Source organism: Schistocerca nitens, chromosome 4 (genome assembly GCF_023898315.1).
Source record: "Schistocerca nitens isolate TAMUIC-IGC-003100 chromosome 4, iqSchNite1.1, whole genome shotgun sequence".
Taxonomy (NCBI): domain Eukaryota; kingdom Metazoa; phylum Arthropoda; class Insecta; order Orthoptera; family Acrididae; genus Schistocerca; species Schistocerca nitens.
This window is the reverse complement of record NC_064617.1, coordinates 109,153,942-109,177,646: the sequence shown is the minus strand read 5'-3', so window position 1 is coordinate 109,177,646 and position 23,705 is coordinate 109,153,942. Positions and strand designations below refer to the sequence as shown.

At 41.6% G+C, this 23,705-nt stretch overlaps 1 protein-coding gene across 1 annotated transcript in view; it reads right to left on the bottom strand.

Moving 5' to 3' along the window:
* Positions 1 to 8,090: 8,090 nt before the first annotated feature.
* LOC126252146 (15-hydroxyprostaglandin dehydrogenase [NAD(+)]-like) overlaps positions 8,091 to 23,705 on the bottom strand; it is a 90,422-nt gene continuing 74,807 nt past the window's right edge. The window contains exons 6-7 of the mRNA XM_049953014.1: positions 17,321 to 17,478; positions 8,091 to 8,287 (exon numbers count right to left, since the gene is read on the bottom strand). Coding sequence (XP_049808971.1) covers positions 8,170 to 8,287; positions 17,321 to 17,478 — 276 coding nt within the window. The 3' untranslated portion in view covers positions 8,091 to 8,169. The remainder of the gene's footprint in view (positions 8,288 to 17,320; positions 17,479 to 23,705) is intronic.

Genomic DNA, 23,705 nt, shown 5'->3' with positions numbered 1-23,705 from the left:
AACTGCAATGTTAACAGCATCTAGTGTCGCATATGACGAAAAAATAGCTAACTAGTGTAACAACAGCACACGATTTATGTATGTCAACAACAGCGCCCACATATAATCACTTGAGTCCAATCTATTATCTAAGAACAACATAAAACATGAACATGTGACATAAACATGACATCTCTTGATGAATGAAACCATCAATCTCAACTTTCAGTAGTAATGCATAATGTAATAATGAAAAGAATAGAGATCATCGAATCTTACAGAGAAGCTAGCGGCGTACAACCATGCAGTTTTTAAGTTTTAGATTTAAGTATATTTTATGGCAAATGTATGAGTAATCATAAGCGAAGGACGAGCTAAAAACGCCGATTTCCTCTGATGAAATGAATAAGCATTCACTTTTAGTTTTAAGGTTTTATGTCACAAATAAGCGAAGCTATTCGGATAAAGAAGGTTCTATAATGTAAAACTCCCAGTCAGGATTCTTCGGCAAAAAGAACAAAAACACGACGCCACTAACACTGTTTCAGCGAGACGAAAAATAAAAGAAATATGTCACACACCTGAGTGAGCTGCTGAAAGAATATTTTTATAAACGGTACGGTAAGACACCCTCCGTCTACACTGCAAAACTTGCTCAGCAACTAAGTCTTTAATTATAAGATATGGTAATTGTGACGGTTGCAGAAAAGCATCGCAAACCGCTGTAAAAGCAGAAAGATATATAAAAACGCGCGTGATGGTAACGATTTATAACTAGATTACAAGTCCTACGAGAGTGACAGCACAAAGATCTTTGTTATTATCAATAATTTCCATAAATCTGTATGTATAAAATGTTTCACACAGTCAAAGGATGCCTTTTAAGCTACAGTGAACTATAGTATGTATAGACAGAAAACAACGCATTCCTCACAGAAGTGTGTCCACAACTCTGAATAGAATGGCTAATATTTTCTTTAGCGTACAGTTTAAGTAAGTACACAGTGACCTTGTTCGCTTATATTAACTGACAAATTTATTTATATAATTTGAATGATTGTGTGTAACCCTGAAGTGTTACCCGTCTATACCTGTGGTTCCATTCCCAATATTGATCACAGATTTTGTCTTATTGCGATGCTAATGTTTTTTGAGAACACAGATTTGAAGAAAGTAGTCACTATAATTTCGTTTTTGCCACATGTTTTTATTAATTTTGTTAATAATAAATCGCGAACGCGAAGCTATTTGAATTTTTGATGAAGTCTGTAGACGACTTATGCAGTATTGAAGTCGAATGATTTTTCGAGTATAGATCCCCTGTCTAAGATCTATTCTCAGCGTAAGAGAAATATGAATCATTAAAAGGAGAGAATGTTCCAAATAACGAGAGTATTTGTCAGAAAAATATAAGTTAAAGAGAGAGATTCAGTACTTTAAGCGGCTGTGAACAGAATATAAATTTCGCTAAAAAGGGAAATTGACCAAAACTTGTTACTTAATGCGTAATAATGAAAAGATGGAAATGATCGAAGCTTGAGCAACTGTAGAGCTCAGAGCCGATACTCTGATACTCTGATGTAATGAAAGTTTTTGTATGGTGACTACCTACAAGTAATTGTTCTTATAACGTGTGTAATCTTATGAACAGCATCTTGTGGATGCAAAGTGACTGTGTCCCTTAAACAAAATGTTAGTCTTCACAAAAGCTGACGATAATCGATCTGTGATTGCGTAAGTGCACACAGAAATCGTCAATGACCTCGTGCGTTTAATGGAAAACGCACGTGTGCTTCGTTTTCATTGTGCTACCAAAGGTGAAATTCACCGAGCACGTAGTGGCATGGTGTTGAAGCAGCCAACTTACGTTCAATTCACGGCTGTGATGCACCCATGGCCTGATGTGTAGGAAGTGATGTGATTTCTATCGAGTCATCACGTCGCTATCGCCGACACGGCTGCACTCATCAAATGACGTTATGCTGCACAGTGATAAGCGACCAACCGTTGGAGCATATGCGAGCGCACTCTCCAGCACTGCCGGCTCTCGTAGTACGCTTGCCTGCCCCGCATTAATCCGAAGAAATGACAATATACAGAAGCTATTGTAGCACAACATTTTGATGCAACGAACATTCCTAAACGAATGACGTCATCAAAAATGCAATCTCAACCAAGTGTGATCCACAGTGGTCACCCAATGTGAACTAATTATTAAAACAAGAAAGACGCCACGAATGTAAAGAAAAGCATCGTAGTGATGATAGATCACAGATCCAATGATCCTTCTCCACAAAAACCTGTAAATATTAAAATTAAGTTGATTTATTTTAATATATGTGTATATATTTTTTTGTATCATGAAAAAAAAACCATATTATGCCATTGACATCCTGGATGAAATGCCATCCATTCGTGACCAAGCTTTTTCTCATGAGCGCTCCGCCATTAAACGATGAAATGCTTAAAAGAATACCTATGTCCTACTAATGCCATGCATATCAGTGCAGTGCGGACCTGAGTGAATATATCCTCATTCTTACCTATAAGTATTTTATGGATGTAAATTGATGTATTCATGTAAGTACCTTGAACATTTGTTAATACTTCTCACTTGAAAACTAAAGCTTCCTCTCTCAAATTTTTGACGCCAGTTTATGAATAAGTACTCTTAGCTATAAGCCTCAAATGTTGTCAAACTTGTAAAATTTTATTTGTTTATTCCAATAATTGATTTCAGTTGTTATCCCCGTCCAATGTAAATGTTCTTCTATGTATGAATCTAGAAACAGTGGAACACAGACTGTTACGGATGGAAATGCCCCTCGACAGATATCTCGACGTGACGAGATGCATTTGGGGGCGATGTAACATTGTGTGTGTCCATCGACCGAATTTAACTGAATAAGTTCTCCAGAGAATGAAAGACTGAGTGAAATTGTGAAATTCGGGTGAATTGACGTGAGCAGTTCTGGCGCAGAGAGCCAAAGATTACTATTGCGATCCGATATACTTAAAAGCGGTCAAAAACATTTTTTAAGCCCGACCGCGGTGAAACAAAATATGAGATACAATGTGAAATCAAAGTGTGTACTAAATCCTATGCCACTTATGTTTTTTTCTGTCTGTATGTGTAGACGCTCGTTATTACAGTTCATTGTAATTTATAATTAAAAGTATGGAATGTGAATAGTTTCGATGTGAAACGTCTCAATATATCAAGAAGTACGACATATAAAAAAAGCAATGGATATTTGCCTATTTCAGAGAATTGTAATTATTACCACAAAAGCTGGTTTATGTGACATTGTCAGCAATGATAATGTGTGGAAAAATGTTTAAAGTAAGTTTCTGTTTAGCTTATTAAAACTTAATTATAAACTGTATGCAGTTATTTTACTTGTTATTTAAATAGCAATCACTAGCCAATTTCTCATGCCCTATGTTCATAACTGTTTAATTATCATTTTAGTACAAATGTTCACAGAAATCATCGACGTTTCCACCGGACGAAGGAACCTGAAAGAAGTTTTCATAATCAGCAAATTACTATTCGTCACTGAGTGGTAATTCGCTGTACTTTATTTCCAAACGTAGGTCCCTTCGGTAATCTTGTTGAGGCTCAGAAGTTATCCGGCGAAAATTTGATTACAATCCCCGTTTTTGTTTCCCAGAAAGTTATTGATCGCTTCTTTCAAGTGCCCGACACGTCATTGCACGGAACAACGTGCGCTTACGTCGAAATCCGGTGTACTCGGACGAGGCTAAATAACGACGTCTTCTAAAACATCAGGTACCATAGTTAACAGCAAAATGCTCTCTCCATTTCCCCTCATTCTAAATATTTATAATAATATACATGGGCTCTGTCGCATACCAGAGTCACCACTGGGGAACAAACATTCTACCATTGTAATGTGACCTTGCAGGGTACCAGCGGGGTCCATGGAATAGCACGACATGACTGTCCAAATTATCACAGAACCCCCGTCATGTTTCACTCTTGGGCCGTAAACTCGGCCACATGTTGGAAACATGGGGAAACAAGACTCATTCGACCAAATTAAATCATCCACTATCCAGGTACCATGCTTTCCTGTTACGTGCATTTGCATGTGACTGATGGGTGAGTTTGGAATTCCAGCTCCCCTTGCAATTGCCTATTTATCGAGCTCCCTTCGTGTTGTTTTGCTGCTGACAGGGCTCGCGAGTGCTACATGCAGTTCTAGCCACCTTTGCTGCTGTCGACCTCTTATTTTCCGTCACAACCAACGACCGTCTGTCACGAGCACGCTTTCCTCCGCATTACGACTTACCGGATGATGCTTTTTGCTTTCGCTGTATGCGTTATACTAGTAAATCTTGGGTACGGTGCTTATTGAAGCACCAAACACTTCGGCTACCTTCGCTACGGAAGCTTCCACCACATGGGCACACTCTCTGATGTAATGTACTCTTAACAATATAGAACACTTCCAACGTAGAGCAATAGATAGATTCAAACCGCGTAAGTTAATAAGAGACGGGACTAATCCACCATGGTACACAAAACACGTCAGAACACTGTTGCAGAAGCAACGAAAAAAGCATGCCAAATTCAGAAGAACGCAACATCTCCAAGACTGGCTAAGTTGCACGGAAGCTCGAAATTTAGTGCGGACGTCAATGCGAGATGCTTTTAATAGTTTCCACAATGAAACATTGTCTCAAAATATGGTAGAATACCCAAAGAGATTCTGGTAGTATGTAAAGTACACCAGTGGCAAAAAACAGTCAATATGGTCACTGCGAGATAGCGATGGAAATGTTACTGATGATGGTGCTACTAAAGCGGAGTTACTAAATAGTTTTCCGTAATTCTTTCACGAAAGAAGACGAAGTAAATATTCCAGAATTCGAAACCAGAACAGCTGTTAGGATGAGTGACATAAAAGTAGATATTTTAGGTGTGGCGAAACAACTCAAATCACTCAAGAAAGGTAATTATTCCGGTCCAGATGGTATACCAATCAGGTTCCTTTCAAAGTAGACACAATAGCGCCTTTCTTAGCAATCGTATACAACCGCTCACTTGACGAAAGGTCTGTTCCTAAAGAGTGGAAAGTAGCACAGGTCACACCAATATTCAAGAAAGGAAATAGGAGTAACCCATTGAATTACAGACCCATATCACTGACCTCAATTTGCAGTAGGATTTTGGAGCATATATTGTACTCGAACATTATGAATCACCTTGAAGAAAATGGCTTATTTATATATAACCAACACTGATTCAGAAAATATCGTTCTTGTGCAACACAGGTAGCTCTTTACCATGAAGTAATGAGTGCTGTCGACAAGGGCTCTCAGATCTATTCCATATCCCTAGATTTCTAGAAGGCTTTTGATACCATTCCTCACAAGCGATTATTAATCAAATTGCGTGCGTATGGATTATGGTCTCAAGTGTGTGACTGGATTCGTGATTTCCTCTCAGTGAGGCCACAGTTCGTAGTGATAGATGGTAAATCATTGAATAGAACAGATGTGATATCCGGCGTTCCGCAACGTAGCGTCATATGCCCTCTGCTGTTCCAAATTTACGTAAATGATCTAGGTGACAATCTGAGCAAACCCCTTAGGTTGTTTGCAGAAGACGCTCTAATTTACCGTCTAGTAAAATCATCAGACGACCAATTCCAATTACAAAATGATCTAGAGAGAATTCCTGTATGGTGCGATAAGTGGGAATTGGCACTAAACAAAGAAAAGTGTGAGCTTATCCACATGGGTACTACAAGAAATCCGATAAATTTTGGTTATACGATAAATCACACAAATCTAAGGGCTGTCAATTCGACTAAATACCTAAGAATTACAATTACAAGCAACTTAAATTGGAAAGACCACATAGATAATGTTCTGGGGAAGGCGAAACAAAGACTGCGCTTTGTTGGCAGAACACTTAAAAGACAAACCCACCAAACAGACAGCCTACATTACACTTGTCCGTCCTCTGCTGGAATATTGCTGCGTGGTATGGTATCCTTGCCAGGTAGGATTGACTGAGGACATCGAAAAAGTGCAAAGAAGGGCAGCTCGTTTCGTGTTATCATGCAATAGGGGTGAGTGTGTCACAGATATCATACGTGAATTGGGGTGGCAGTCACTGAAACAAAGGCGGTTTTCTTTGCGGCGAGATCTATTTACGAAATTTCAGTCACCAATTTTCTCTTCCGAATGCGAAAATATTTTGTTGACACCCACCTACGTAGGGAGAAATGATCATCATAATAAAACAAGAGAAATCAGAGCTCTAACGGAAAATTTAGGTGTTTCTTTCTCCCACGCGCCATTCGAGAGTGGAATGGTAGAGAAGTAGTATGAAAATGGTTCGATGAGCCCTCTGCCAGGCACTTAATTGCAGAGTAACCATGCAGATGTAGATATTTTTTCCAACCACTATATGTTGAGTTTCTGATTCGACTCTCAAATTCAATACCTTACACATTTTTCCTGCAAGTTCCACTTCACTAGACGTGTTGGCATCCATGTTTGATTCTTTACACTTGGATTCACGGGGAAACGTGTTTCCTACACTTACCTTTCATTTGCTCATAGGATACGTTGCACATGTATGCCCCACTAGTATTTATTCTCTTGTAAGAAATTTTCAGTGATCCAGGTAAGTTGACGTTGACGCAGTTCTTCGAGATATTCTGCAGCTGAGACGAAGTAAATGCAAATCTTCACATTCACCACGAAAGTTCTATGTTTTCAAGCTCTGGTAACAGGTGGTAAAAACATTTGTCCATGGTGTAAAAAATTTAAGCTTTTAAGTCAATGTGATCAAAAGATTTGCCCACTTACGAGTATGTCACATATTTTGAAACTCGCCAACTCACTCGCCAAAACCTACAGGGTAGTTTCCGTTGACATAGGATCATGAAATCTGGCAAGAATCAAGGTTTCATGGTACAAGTAAAGTAATAAAAAATGTTAAAATTGTTAAATTATAACTACATCGCATAAAAATTTTTGCCATTGCGACACTCTTTACACTCCGTTGGCACTCTGGCTAATTTTTTTCTCTAGTGTCGTATGTCAGGACATGACTATTCTTCTCAAGTTGTAATAGATTATTTATGACACGTTTCATTAACGAATACATGTATTGTGATAGTGCAGTTAAAATGACTAGCTTCTTGAACAGGCTACAACTACCCAGATAAACACCACATATTATTCTTACTACTCATTTTTATGCCATCTATACTTTCTTTCTAAGTGATGAGTTATACCAGAAAATGACGCATAAGACATTATGGAACTGAAATAAGAACAATATGTCAGCAGGTTGATTAGTTCGTTTCCAGGTTTAGCAATTATACGAAGAGAAGAAGTACTTGAACTTCACTGTCTGGGAAGCTCCATAATATTCTTCCTTCAACTCAAGTTTACATCAGTATATACACGCAAAAAATTTGATCAATCTAATCTGATAACTGACTCTTTTTTATTTTTTACGTCCTACGTCAGTTGTTGCTATGACACTATTTGTTCTACAGAAATGAATATCGTTTGCTTTCTCAAAATTCTTAGGGAATGACCATTTTTCAGAGAAGCACTTAAATAGCTCTTTGGCAAACATCATTAACAATGTTGCTTTCTCTCTAATGGGATTTATTATAACACTGGTATCGTCAGCAAAAAGTATCAATTGCGCTTCATAACTGTTAAGTGGAAGGCCATTCACATATTTAAGGAATAGGAGCACTGTGGGAGTCCCATTGTAATTTCTGCCCAATTATTAAAATTTTCACCTTCCTGCATTGTTTGAATAATTCATCGCACGCATTATTCATTGTTACACACTATGATGGCCATTTGAAATAGTAGCCCTAACTCTGAAGCATCATTTCGCAACATGTCGCTGTCTACACCCAAGAAGAATTTTATGGTTATTGACTTCAGCTGCAAAAAACTAAGCACTTGAAAGAGTAACCTTTGTGAATGGATTAACCTCAAACAGCGTTTCACCTTCTAGGAAAAGGTTCCCACATCGCCTGTAGGAGCCAGTTATACCAGAACATGGGGTATGTCCAGTGGGTGGCAAACACACAGAGTAACTCTTATTGCTGCACTCAAATCACCTATGCTTTATTCATGATAATGTGACTTATACAAAATGAAAGATGTGTATAGCAGTCCTTATTGGACGAGGCGCTGGTAGACGATCTCCTTGATCTTGTTGTTATTGGCCATCCAGACGGAGCCCGACTTGCCCTCTCTGATGGCAGTCATCATGCCCTGGGCGATGAAGTCAGGCCTGTGAAGACAACACACACACACGTCATTTACATTATTCCGAAATAATATAGCGTAGTAAGTAACAAAAGCAATTCCAACTTCCACATGAAATTATTTACTAGCTGGGAGTTACCAGAGGAATCATTTTATTGCTATGTAGTATATGCTTCAGAAGTTAGGGAACAGTAGACAGCGATGTGGCAAGGTTAACTATGTGCAACAATCAAGTGGCAGGATCACTGTACCCGACCAAGGCGAACACCCATCACAGCAGAGGATCTGGCTTCGTACTTCTTTATAACAATTTTATTACATATCTTATTTATGTAACTTTTGAGCCTGAGTTTCTGGTTGGGGTACATCAGGTTAAATTTGAGGTGGGAGACTTGCTATCTTTATGTGAATCACTCATTAATAGGACGTGACCTTACTACAGACACATCTGTGTTTCACTTCGTTAAAGAAACTAAGAGGACTAAACTAATGAAATAAACCCGATAAAAAATATTAGTTCCTATTTTAGCACAAAATACAAAGATAATAGTCCATATGCTGAAACCATGGAATTTAATCAGTGTTTACTTTTACTATTTTACTTTCATGGTAGCAGAGATCCTAAATGCTTTTACAACGCTGTCCCCACATCTGATTGTTAGGTTTGCCCTCACTCATGTTCCTGCAACTCCTCATTAGTTTCGTCTTTCTGTAGTTTACTCTCAAGCCACATTCTGTGCTCGGTAGACTGACTGTCCCAATCAACAGGTCCTATAAGTCTTCTACACTTTCAGCGAATCTTATCACTGCTCTACCATCTAACGGCATTTCAACTTCAGTGTCATTCGATGACATTGTCATCATTTCCGTCAGTGCTTCATAAGTGTACAGGTGGATCAGTGAGGAGGAGCAGATAGGAATGCAACCTCACTTACTTTTTAAATCGACCACTTCTTTGTTTGTCTTTTTATTGTTCCCTCTTCACTCTCGTACACATTATACAGAGTTACCGGTTCAAAAAAAAAAAAAAAAAGAAGCATAACTTGGAAACTACACTCCTGGAAATGGAAAAAAGAACACATTGACACCGGTGTGTCAGACCCACCATACTTGCTCCGGACACTGCGAGAGGGCTGTACAAGCAATGATCACACGCACGGCACAGCGGACACACCAGGAACCGCGGTGTTGGCCGTCGAATGGCGCTAGCTGCGCAGCATTTGTGCACCGCCGCCGTCAGTGTCAGCCAGTTTGCCGTGGCATACGGAGCTCCATCGCAGTCTTTAACACTGGTAGCATGCCGCGACAGCGTGGACGTGAACCGTATGTGCAGTTGACGGACTTTGAGCGAGGGCGTATAGTGGGCATGCGGGAGGCCGGGTGGACGTACCGCCGAATTGCTCAACACGTGGGGCGTGAGGTCTCCACAGTACATCGATGTTGTCGCCAGTGGTCGGCGGAAGGTGCACGTGCCCGTCGACCTGGGACCGGACCGCAGCGACGCACGGATGCACGCCAAGACCGTAGGATCCTACGCAGTGCCGTAGGGGACCGCACCGCCACTTCCCAGCAAATTAGGGACACTGTTGCTCCTGGGGTATCGGCGAGGACCATTCGCAACCGTCTCCATGAAGCTGGGCTACGGTCCCGCACACCGTTAGGCCGTCTTCCGCTCACGCCCCAACATCGTGCAGCCCGCCTCCAGTGGTGTCGCGACAGGCGTGAATGGAGGGACGAATGGAGACGTGTCGTCTTCAGCGATGAGAGTCGCTTCTGCCTTGGTGCCAATGATGGTCGTATGCGTGTTGGGCGCCGTGCAGGTGAGCGCCACAATCAGGACTGCATACGACCGAGGCACACAGGGCCAACACCCGGCATCATGGTGTGGGGAGCGATCTCCTACACTGGCCGTACACCACTGGTGATCGTCGAGGGGACACTGAATAGTGCACGGTACATCCAAACCGTCATCGAACCCATCGTTCTACCATTCCTAGACCGGCAAGGGAACTTGCTGTTCCAACAGGACAATGCACGTCCGCATGTATCCCGTGCCACCCAACGTGCTCTAGAAGGTGTAAGTCAACTACCCTGGCCAGCAAGATCTCCGGATCTGTCCCCCATTGAGCATGTTTGGGACTGGATGTTGCGTCGTCTCACGCGGTCTGCACGTCCAGCACGAACGCTGGTCCAACTGAGGCGCCAGGTGGAAATGGCATGGCAAGCCGTTCCACAGGACTACATCCAGCATCTCTACGATCGTCTCCATGGGAGAATAGCAGCCTGCATTGCTGCAAAAGGTGGATATACACTGTACTAGTGCCGACATCGTGCATGCTCTGTTGCCTGTGTCTATGTGCCTGTGGTTCTGTCAGTGTGATCATGTGATGTATCTGACCCCAGGAATGTGTCAATAAAGTTTCCCCTTCCTGGGACAATGAATTCACGGTGTTCTTATTTCAATTTCCAGGAGTGTACATTTCCACACAACCCGCAGAAGTCATTTCGTCGCGCTTCACGCGGATTGAGGAAAGCACGATCAATCGTCCATAAAGTGTTACAAAAGCAGTTACGCCTTTTTGCAGACAAAAAGCAAATGCTCCAAGCACTGCAGCCAAACGATCGTCTTATGCGGTATGCGTTCGCGTGTTCCAGGATGACCCCTACAGATGCTGACAATGATTACCTGGGAAAGTGCCTGTTTCCAGATGAAACAACGGTCCGCATTTCTGAACAGGTGAATTGCCTCAGCGTTAGGATTTGGGTCTCAGAAAAAGCACGCAACTCAAGGGAACACAACATTGATAGCCCAAAGCTTCACGTTTGATGTAGCCAGATTCGTGGTAGGTTGATAGGTCTATGTTCCTTCGCAGAAAAAACCGTATCGGAAATGTTTACTTAGGAGTGCTGGAACTGTTTTCGCTGCCACAGGTCGAAGAACTGCAGCCGTCCATCGTGTTCTCGTATGATGGCGCAGTCCCACAATGGAGTTTGAAGATGTCGGTGTACTGAGTGTTCCTGAGAAACACCTGGGTCGTGACGGTCACATCGCACGCTTCCTGCGCTCTCCCGATGTGATGCCTTTTGGGTTCCTTTTTGTGGGGTTACGTCAAGGATCGCGTGTACACCACATGAGTCAATGACATTGCTACCATTCGTGTATGAATCAATGAAGCGACTGTTGATGCTGCGATGCTGACCCGTACGTAGGGAGAACTCTTAACGTCGCCTTAATATTCTAGGAGTGACAGGTGGGGTACACAATGAAATTCTAGTATAGCAAAAATAAAACTTTGACAGCTGCTAAACGTTTTGCATTAACGCAAGATGCACTGCCTCTAATATTTTCCAAGTTATGCTGTTTTAACATGGTAGCCGGACTTTTGTACGCTCTGTATATTACCCGTCTTTAACTATAGCTTGAAACTATTTTTTCTGAGAATTTCGAAAGTCATACATTGCTTGTTGAATGTTTTTTCTAGGTCAAAAAATCCTGCAAATGTTTCTTGATTTCTCCCGAGTCTAATATCCATTATCGATCGCAACATCATAATTGCATCTCCCGTGCCTTTGCCTTCCTTAAGACCACAGTTTTCTATAGTTCTGTGTATTATTCGTGTCAGCAATTTGGAAGCAGGAGCTGTTAAGCTGATTGTGCGATAGTTGTTACTTTTATATGGTCTCGCTAGCAATGAGTCTATGTGGGTGATATTCTTCCCAAAGCCTGACGGTATGCCTCCAGGCTCATAGCTTCTACATACCAACTTGATTACTCTCAAAGATTCTGTGCACTAACTTGAATACTCGTTTGTTTCCAATGATATTGTAAATTCCAAAGGAATGTTACAGGTATCAATCCCTTACTCCTTGTTTCTTGACAACCGTTGCAAAGACTTGTTAGTCTAACACTGATTCTCCAATGTCTTCCTAATCGACTTCAATTTCTCCTTATATCATGTTATGACGCAGTTCCTCTTACTCCTCATTCTCTCAGAGGCGCTTATTTTAATCGATTCTGCGTTCAACAATGAAATTCCTTTTGCCAATGCTGAAACGCTCGATCGTAAATTCACCGAAAGTTATTACGACTTGTCCATTTTCCTAAGCTGTCCATCTGGCGAACATTTCTTTTTCGGTTTCTTCACATTTTTCCCGCAGCCATTTCGTTTTAGTTTCCTTCCATCGTATATCCATTTCATTCCTAAATCATTTGTATTACTTTATTCCTTTCTTTTTCCAGAACATTTTTCTATTTCCTGCTTTGGTGGATTAATTGAATTATTTCTTCTGTTAAGGAAGATTTCTTCGCAGGTATCTAAATCTATCTGCCTAACGTCTGTGAGTGCCCTTTTGGAGGTTGTGCCATCCATGTTTAAGTCTTATATATGCCACGGCGATAAAATAGGAAACAGCGTCGTGTTGTGAAAATGTAATGAAGTGTGAAATGAAACCCAATATATGAGTTCGCAACGTATAAAATGTGTAAAGAATAGCAGATGACGATGTTAGCTTTCGATAAAACTCATCAAGCTCTCTGGCGTAATAAACATTTCACGCGGCGTCAGAGAGAAAAGTGACAACCCTTTTTTGTCTCGCTGTACAAGAAGGAAGTTGGCGCTTACTACTTGTGAAACGAAAACGTGTGTATTGTAAATGTATTACTTTGTGCTTAATTTCAGAATACAATTCAATAGTTAAAAAAATTAACTTACTTTGTTCCTTTCTGAGAAGCTCCTCTCCTTGAATTATTAAGCAAACGCGCAAGAGTTTTCTAACGGCCATAAGCCATTGCAGGTCATTGCCATAAACCGCTAATAGCTTTTTATTAAATAACTTGCGAGCTTCGCCTGTCTTCCTAAATAATATTACAGGAACAAAAAGCAGTAGAATATTTAGTCTTTTAATGATACCATAGAAGATGAGTGCTCAGGAATATTTTTTTTTACGTAATAAAATGCTCTAATCGCATCGATTTCGCTTCACGAAATCAGGTAACACTGAATGTTTTATTTAAGAATTTATTTAAAGACAAGTTCTGAACAGATAACAGAAGTCGAATTTTTTTCATTCTGGATGCTAAAATAATACAAATTACTTTAATAAAATAATTTTTCGTGGAGGTATTACTGTCTATGTAACTAAATGAAGGCAATTTGTTTACTACCATACGCGATTCTCTTCTTTTATTTGGAAAGCATCATCAGTGCCTGAAATACACGTTTGGTTTTATACATACAATAAACGAATTATGTCGTAGATATAATACCCTGTTATATTACATTTTATTGTGTTTTTCTCTTGTTTTTTTTTTTTTTTAGGTTAGAATGAACTTTTGTAGCACAAATTCCGTAGTGTGAACTTATCGTTCGGTGTTACTTGCGATTTCCAGCGCTGTTAACTTATGTGTGCGATCCTGGAGCTGTATTTGTTAGTTTCCAGCTGGCCGATTTCTGGCGATCTTTCACCCACTCTTGTCACCTCGCATATATCGCTTACACTTTCCATTTTGTGGTCAACATATGTGTGTTTTCGGTTTGTAGTGTTGCCAACTGTTGTTGTGTGTTTGTCTGCTTTTTGTGGTTTGATAAAATTTATGCGTGTGTGTGTGTGGGAGGGGAGAGAGAGAGAGGGAGAGGGGGGGGGGGAGGTTATTCATTAATTATTTATCATATTTATCATGGTTACAATTCGGTGTTATTGCTTTGATGGCTAGCATGATCAGAGTGTTATTGCTTATATAGATTTGGCCGTTGAGTACCTTCTTTTCCATTGCAATGGCTCTTTGTATGCGAACGTTTTCTTGCGATGTCAGGATGTTTTTGTTGTGATTATTCACTCTGATAACTGTCATGTCACATTCCATGTTGGATGGTTCATGTCCGTGTTTTATCAGGTGTTCGGCGAAGGTAGAATGGCTATTTTCATATATCCAGCTCCTTATACGTTTTTTATATCTAGTTTTGAAGTTCGTGATTTACATTCTTGGCACTCTAGCTGGCGTATATTGCTCCTTGGTATTTAGCTGCTTTGTCTGTTGCTTGTAAATGTGATTGAAGTGTGTTTCTTGTTATATGTAATCCCTGTTTCTTTGGTATATTTGCTATCTTGTGTGTTGCTTTGTGTTTGTATGTAAGAACGCGCCATTTTTTTCTTACAGAACACCTCACTCATCTCGTCATCAACTAAAATAGAGGGGAGATCCTCGCCTAAATTTGCTTCTTTCCACTTACCGCAAAATAAAATGCACTCAATTAACATGTGGCTACAGTGATTTACGCGCAACGGACATCTCTGGACCACCTCATCTTGCTGGAGTGAGCGACATGACGAACGCCATGGCCACATTGTTGACTGCAACTTATTGTTCGTCACTGGCAGCCATTGCTCCTCCCACAATTGGATGTAACTCCGAGTCACCAGTGAAATGACAGCCTACAGAAGATGGCGCACTGTGTCACGTCACGTACGCTGCAGGTCTCCTTGGCAGCTTTGTCTGCCTGTTCATTTCCCCGAATTTCCACTTTCCCCGATACCCAGCCGAATTACACCGTCTTCCCCTGTCGCTCTAGGAAGTACAGTTGATCAAGTGTGAGATGGGTTATTTTTTCTGCTGGGTACGTGGGCTACAATGAATGTAGGGCACTCAGGGAATTCCTGCACATGAGAAACGTTGCCCTGAAGACGCCTCGTCTGGTGGGGCGAATTCGGGACCCGCGGAGCGCTGCGGAAATTACAGTATAGCTATGGGGAAAGCAGGTCCTCGAGACACTGTCGGGAAATACGACTGTACAGTCAAGGGACTTCCCTTGTTGGGAACCTTCTGTGTACCCAACTTTAAAACCGCGATGCCTCTCTCACATGTTAAAAAAAGATATTAAAACGAAAAATCTGGAGTGTAATCTTTCTTAAAATTCGTCGACTCTAAAATACACTACTGGCCATTAAAAGTGCTACACCAAGAAGACATGCAGACGATAAACGGGTATTTATTGGACAAATATATTATACTAAAACTGACATGTGATTACATTTTCACGCAATTTGGGTGCATAGATCCTCAGAAATCAGTACCCAGAACAACCACCACAGGCCATAATAGCGGCCTTGATAGGCCTGGGCATTGAGTCAAACAGAGCTTGGATGGCGTGTACAGGTACAGCTGCCCATTCAGCTTGAACAATATACCACAGTTCATCAAGAGTAGTGACTGGCGTATTGTGACGAGCCAGTTGCTCGGCCACCATTGACCAGACGTTTTCAATTGGTGAGAGATCTGGATAATGTGCTGGCCGGGGCAGCAGACGAACATTTTCTGTATCCAGAAAGGCCCGTACAGGACCTGCAACATGCAGGCGTGCATTATCCTGCTGAGATGCAGGGTTTCGCAGGGATCGAATGAAGGGTAGAGCTACGGGTCGTAATAGATCTGAAATATAACGTCCACTGTACAAAGTGCCGTCGATGCGAACAAGAGGTGACCGAGACGTGTAACCAATGGCATCCCATCCCACCACGGCGGGTTAAACACCAGTATGGCGATGACGAATACACGCTTCCAATGTGCGTTCAACGCGATGTTTCCAAACACGGAAGCCACCATCGTGATGCTCTAAACAGAACCTAGATTCATCCGAAAAAGGTTTTGCCATTCGTGCACCCAGGTTCGTCTTTGAGTAGACCATCGCAGGCGCTCCTGTCTGTTATGCAGCATCAAGGGTAACCGCAGCCATGGTCTCCGAGCTGATAGTCGATGCTGCTGCAAACGTGGTCGAACTGTTGGTGCAGATGGTCGTTGTCTTGTAAACGCCCCCATCTGTTGACTCAGGGATCGAGACGTGGCTGCACGATCCGTTACAGCCATATGCCTGTCATCTCGACTGCTAGTGATACGAGGCCGTATTACCCTCCTGAACCCACCGATTCCATAATCTGCTAACAGTGATTGGATCTCGACCAACGCGAGCAGCAAGGTCGCGATACGATAAACCGCAATCGCGATATGCTACAATCCGACCTTTATCAAAGTCGGAAACATGATGGTACGCATTTCTCCTCCTTACGCGAGGCATCACAACAACGTTTCACCAGGCAACGCCGGTCAACTGCTGTTTGTGTATGAGAAATCGGTTGGAAACTTTCCTCATGTCAGCACTTTGTAGGTGTCGCCACCGGCGCCAATTTTGTGTGAATGCTCTGAAAAGCTAATCATTTGGATATCACAGCATCTTCTTCCTGTCGGTTAAATTTCGCGTCTGTAGCACGTCATCTTCGTGGTGTAGCAATTTTAATGGGCAGTAGTGTAATTCTGGGCGCCAACCTAGGCGTAAAACGTTAAAACCAGCTACATCCATCTCCAAAAGTCAGTCATTGGTGTGAATCCCATAGGGCTTCCTTGTTAGAGCATGAGGGAGTCTTTCCATCAGTGACTGTGCAACGCTATGGTATGCAGGTTTGTATGGCGTGGACAGTGTCTTATAGACCTCTCGCACCGTGAGTAGGCAGCGACTGATGTGAAGTGGAGGAATGAGTGAAGGCATAAAACTATAGAGGGAGACAGAAGCTTGAATACAGTAAACACATTCGGTTGGACGTCCGCCCCCATAGCTGAGTGGTCAGCGTGACGGATTGCCGTCCTACGTGCCCGGGTTCGATTCTCGGCTCTGTCGGGGATTTTCTCTGCTCGGGGACTGGGTGTTGTGCTGTCTTCGTCAGCATCATTCATCCCCATCGGGGGCGCAGGTCGCCCAATGTGGCGTCGAATGTAAGAAGACCTGCACCAAGGCCGGACTTGCCCCGCAAGGGGCCTCCCGGCCATTGACGCCAACCGCTCATTTCCATTTCCATTCAGTCGGATCTCAGTTGCAGTAGTCATTCAAGATGAAAAGGCTTATCCAAGGTAAACTAGCATGGAGAACCGCATCAAGACCACATCAACATGTACTTCATGTGTACTAACAAATGCTTGCTACGTCATCAGACGTTCTACAAATGAACATGGTACTGACTGCGGGTATGTCCACTAAACGCCAATACAATTGAAAAAGAAAGTGGTACGAACGTGTTGAGGGGCCCGTAAGAGGGTATGACGTCGATCAGCGACTGCTTGACGTAGTCGTGCAGGCAGTAGTGGTGGGCATCGTTCACGAGCGGCGTGTCCGTGGGCCCCGGGCACAGCGCCACCATCCTCACGCCCGTCACGTTCACGTGCAGCTCGTCCTGAAACACAACACATTACATCACAGGCCCACATTCATGCAGTGGTATACACTGTCAATGGTGATACACACAAACTACCAGAATTTAGACACAAGTCGCGTCCCGAAAAATGCAAACCACATGAGACAACATACAAGGTCCGCTGCCTCCTAATGATTCATAAGATATACTATAGTCAGATGAAAATTACTTGACACTTCAAACGTTTGAGCCAGTTTCCTCAGTCAAAGGGCTCAGTGTCACGTCCACATTTTGCCACTGCCAAACTGCCACAACTATTGGTCAGCTTACTTCCAATTCCTTGTCCAGCTTTCTTTATTGATGTGTTTGGATTCCGAATCCTGGATCTGGCCCTCTTATCTCGTCACACACACACACACACACACACACACACACACACACACACACACACACACACACAAACAGACACACAACGATTCTAATCAATGCCACATGTTTCAAACATAGCACTAACCAAACACTACCGGATCCTTTCATGCAAGACGCGATTCAGTGACACATATACAGTTATTATAATCACAGAGATCGGCTTACTTTAGATAAGCTTCCCATGATATTACAAGAAGCCGAATTTTTGAAGGCTACAATTCATTGTTGAGACTATAGCTTCAGAGTGATGAATATAAGAGCATACTGCAGTGCACTGGCAGTGTAGTTCGTACTGGCTAGCGCTGAGACCTGACACATAGAAGATCGTAGTTTAGGAACTCATCAAACGCAGCGAATCTTAAACTTCCTGGCAGATTAAAACTGTGTGCCGGACCGAGATCCGAACTCGGGACCTTTTGCCTTTCACGGGCAAGCGCTCTACCATCTGAGCTACCCAAGCACGACTAACGCCCCGTCCTCACAGCGTTACTTCTGCCAGTATCTCGTCTTCTACCTTCCAAACTTCACAGAAGCTCTTCTGCGAACCTTGCAGAACTAGCACTCCTGGAAGAAAGGATATTGCGGAGACATGGCTTAGCCACAGCCTGGGGGATGTTTCCAGAATGAGATTTTCACTCAGCAGCGGAGTGTGCGCTGATATGAAACTTCCTGGCAGATTAAAACTGTGTACCCGACTGAGACTCGAACTCGGGACCTTTGCCTTTCGCGGGCAAGTGCTCTACCAACTGAGCTACCCAAGCACGACTAACGCCCCGTCCTCACAGCTTTACTTCTGCCAGTATCTCGTCTTCTACCTTCCAAACTTCACAGAAGCTCTTCTGCGAACCTTGCAGAACTAGCACTCCTGGAAGAAAGGATATTGCGGAGACATGGCTTAGCCACAGCCTGGGGGATGTTTCCAGAATGAGATTTTCACTCCGCAGCGGAGTGTGCGCAGATGTGAAAGTTCCTGGCAGATTAAAACTGTGTGCCGGACCGAGACTCGAACTCGGGACCTTTGCCTTTCGCGGGCAAGTGATCTCTGTTCATTCTGGCAGCGAATCTTGTTTTATTTCTAAATCTGATCCAAAGACTTTGATTATTATTTTTATTCAATTAATTATTTTAAAAGGACTTTTTTTATTTCTGATACTATGCCGTATCATTTTCGCCATCGTATTGATGTTTTTAATCACTCTTATTTCTCATCCTATCATTCTTTTTTGTTTGGAATCTGTCTGTCTCACACATAATCTGCAACCAAGTGCCAACCGAGCTGCTCATCGGTTGATAATGCGGCAGCTTGTGTAGGCTGTGTGGGGATTGTTTCAGGTAACCAGTGGTAGCGAGAAATTACAGTTTGCTTTTAGCGCTGACAGTGAAATTTTTCTTGAAATAAATAGTTGTAGCTCCGTCATAAGTTGCATTGAGAGTTTCTTATGTACGTTCTATGTGGTGTATTAGCTGTTGTTGAGTCGGCCATAGTGCCGCTTTCATTATCACTGCAGGGACAGTTTTTGTGTGTAGACTATCGCCTGTATTTGTCACACTTACGCTACATAAGGTTTGAAAATGAACACACGTGTTCGAAACTAGTCAACATCAAGGAAAAAACTAAAGTTCTCAATGCAACTTATGATGGAGGTACAACTATGTATTCCAGTTGTAAGACAACTTGCGGGCATATTTTTCACCTGCAGCATGCTGCAAGTTCGTGAAATTTTTCTGACTTGAATTTGCTCGTAGATGTTAACTTTAATAGCGTGAACAATGCGATCATGGTTTTAGTCCTGCTGCAGATTGATGATTGCCGTTTTCTCGGATACACTGCACATCATGCAGGTTGTAGTTACTTTAAGATATGAGTGAAAATTCAGGGCTACAAAACACGTCATTGGTCACTTAAAATCAACTGCGGACAGAGTGTCTCGCATTTCCGTGATACATCTCAGTGGCCACTTCCAACATTGCTCCTTGCTACACTTTCACAGCATTATTATATGAAGTGACCTGCCATGTTTGTGTGTCGAGTATAACCGAGCGGCCTGGCAGCCAATGTGGCAACGCTGTACTGGCAAGTGACAGACATCAACTGGCAAGTAATTTTATTAAAAAGTACAGTAGGTAAAGTGCATGTTCAGCGGCGTTGTGTTGTAAGAAGTATCCATAAAAGATGGCCGAACAGACTAGGTCCTTGTATGTGATCAAAAGAATTCAAGGAACTGTTACCCATCAAGTTCCAACTACAGATATCAGTGTGTTAATACTATTTACTAACAGTATTACCGCAATGAGATCTGTAGCTAGAACTTTGTGGGCGGACAGACCATTACTTTCTCTTGGTCACATACAAGGGCCTCGACTGCTCTGACATCAATTATGGATGCTTCTTACAACACAAGACTGCTGAACATGCTCTTCATATAGTAGGCATGATACAATTCCGTCGCCTGCTTATGTGCCTTGGGGTAATGCGAGTGGCTCTGATGAAGCCTTACTGGTAGAAGCTGCAAAACTTCTGCTTTCAGTACTTGGTGAGAAAATTAGTTTGCTACAAGAGTCAGTAGCCTAATTGTATATTAATGACCTGCCTGCTAGAAATGGGAGACAGTCTTCCTCTCATAAGGTTGACATCGAAAATGATTAACCTTTGCCCTCTATTATTGGCGGCAGTGGACTCAGTGTGTACCGTCGACTGCTGGATTCAAACAGATTTCTGCATAACCACATTTGGAACACCGCTCAGATATCAGGACCAAAACCTTGATATTCACTATTACAGATTTATGAAAAGTTGTTTGGGCACAATCCATTCAAACATCAGTGATTATGTTACTCGTCAAACTTTGTTCATGTGTATAATCATGGCTCTCAGTATCAAGAGACTTTAATAGTAGGGTTTGCATGTTTTGTCCCCAAGCAGAAATACTGGAACCAGCATTGTCTGATTCTGTACGTACAGTATGGCGGGTTCTTTTTTGTTTTGGAGTAGTACAAACACGTAATGTTTAAGTGTTAATACAAATAAATGTGCTTAAGTGATAAATGGATGTTTCGTTGTGTTTCCATTCGAATTGTTACCTAATAATTTTACTGCATCACACCTAATTCAATTCCTCAAGTACGTTTCTGAATATTGGTTCCTATTCACAATAATATGTACTCACTCCCCTCTGCAAGTTCTAGAAGTTTGTAACAGGAATTTCCCAACACTGTGCATATAATTACAATCGTTGTCGATTGAGTACTTCTAGTATTATCAGTATAGATATAATCTGCAAATATAGGTTGATCAACTTTGTAAGGCATCCGGATTTTACGCACCTTACATGAGCTTGATCCATAATGACAGTGAGATACAGTATGAGATCCTCAGAAAATAATAATTATATTATATCAACAAAAGGCAATTGCAGTAATCTGATGTACTAAAAACTAACAAAACAATATCTACCAATATGGACAGGGGCATGAATAAATAAGTTAAAGTGAAATGCATTTTGGAGATGAACTGAGCAGGTGGTTAATGGCATCGGAAAACCTCACTTAACAAGAGCACGGCGAGCTTCAGTGCAGAAAGGGATAAGGCCAGAACAATACATTATTCCTTTTAACATAAATACAGCTGGGACCGAGGGTAAGTGGTTGGATAGCTTTAACAGGGCTAAGCTGCGACCGGCAAGAAAAATAAAATTCACCTCTAACGAGACGGCGATTGGCTGAAGCCATACTGGGCGACTCAGATGCGACACAGTGGGAAGACCCCCATTATATACAAGCATTTTGAGAACTAAAATTTCTAGATCTCTCTCTCATCTCGCGGCAGAACGCACAAGTGTGTGGAAAATAGCGAGGGCGTCGAGATCTTTGCTTTCTGCAAAGTGTAGGCGATATGTTTCATGTATCGTGGCGACAGATAGCAAACAGGTAGTTAATTATTCCTGCGGGAATTTTTGTGGGCAAAGAAATTGTGCATGTCACTCCACCCCTTAGCGAGTGTGCCAATAGCCATTATTTCGACTAGAGAAAAACTAACTTTCTATGGAACGCAGCAAAGTTGAGACTGAGTGAATTCAGTCAATGCCAGAGTAGGGAATTACCGTTTCAAATACAGCAAGGAGACAACGCTGTTGCAAATGCCGCTTGGTAAAGAACCATCGTGCATTAGGCCACAGTAAATGTTGAGTCGAGATTTTGCTCACTCCAAATTGCGTACGCTTTGACCATTGAATATCAAAAGCTAGGACACTAACCTACCCTCACATTTAGTACATGAGAGTTTTTTCATTGGTTCAGAAAGTAAATTTATTTTCCACCAACTCAGTGCATTGACTACCTACGATATCATAGATGTAAATGAGCTAATGAAGATTTTAATTATTCTTTCCTGTGATAAAAATTTTTTCACATGTAGAGATAACGATTTTAATAATCGTCAATTCAATATGTCCAAGAGTTAAATATTTTGTTATTGAGTGTTGAAAGTAACTGAACATGATTGTTGTGTATCACTTGACCCCTGAAAGCACAGTCCATAAATTATATGTAGAATGAAAAAGTGAACAGCTGTTTTGTCTTTCTAGAATAGACCCCAAACTTACACTTTTATTAATTCATGCATTCTAGTTATGTGACAGCAGCATTTCTAATGACTTTTGTTACGATCCGCACATGATATTAGCTGATTTACAGGGCCAGGTTCATATTTATATAGAATGTCTGTTTAACACTCTGGGCTTGAGAAGACAGATCAGATGTTTTGTCCATTTGCACGCTAAGTGGTAAGCTAAGTTTGCACACATTACTCCACTCACTGTGCAGATACAAAGTGTGGAGAATCTCACAACTTCTTAAAGCCTAGCTTGCTTATTATTATTATTTACGTTACTATTTTTTTTGTTTATTGAATCATACGGATAACAGCTTGGTACAAATATGATACCATATATATGGAGAAATAACAACATAATTAATTTGCACAATGATCTAAGGTTATTAGAATATTTCCATAAAATTTAGCTGGTTAAACGTGATCTATCGTGTGTAAAATTGGGTGATAAGATGTTCACACATCTGCCTTACTTGCCAATCGTTTTTGTGTTGTTAAGAGGCCATTTGTATCCTGTCCACTTGGTTTTGAATTGATTATATAACGAGAAACTCAAATATTTTCTGTCTTTAAGCTACTCTGGACATTGACTTGATACTTAAGTGCTCTGGCATAACTTTAACCCTGCCGCCAAAACATGATCTTAAGTTCAGAAACGTAATCTTATCTCTGATAACTGATGTATTTGTCAATTTTAGTGTAATAGGCCATAACATGGATAACGTTCCTTATTCTCAAATTACGCATTCCTGTTCTAATTCAGGAGTTTTACAGCAAATAAGGTAGGTCACAGGAGCAGCTCGTGTTCCTGCAGAAGTGCAGTTGTTGAGAGTTTCATATTCGGCCGTTATGATCATAGTAGCGGGGTTAAAATCTCCGTAACACAGCAGTCGACTACAGAACGAACTGCTAACATATATGAACTGCTACGGAATATCAGAGACGATTTTCAGGTTCACTTGCGTTCAGTTTATCAATGCTACGTTCCTATTACTTTCTGTTGCGCAGTTGACATAAGTGGGTTTTGCTCTGTTAATTTTCATTGGTCATTTTACAATCAGCGTTCATTAACTGCTTCCGTTGCTTTTTACACGGTAGATTACAAGGCATAGTTTTTTTTTTCAAACAAAATTAGAAAACAGAGATGACCACATATAAGTTATATTGTATAACCCGTCCAGATAATTGTAATCGGCCAGTGAATATCAACAGTTCAACTCGATATTAT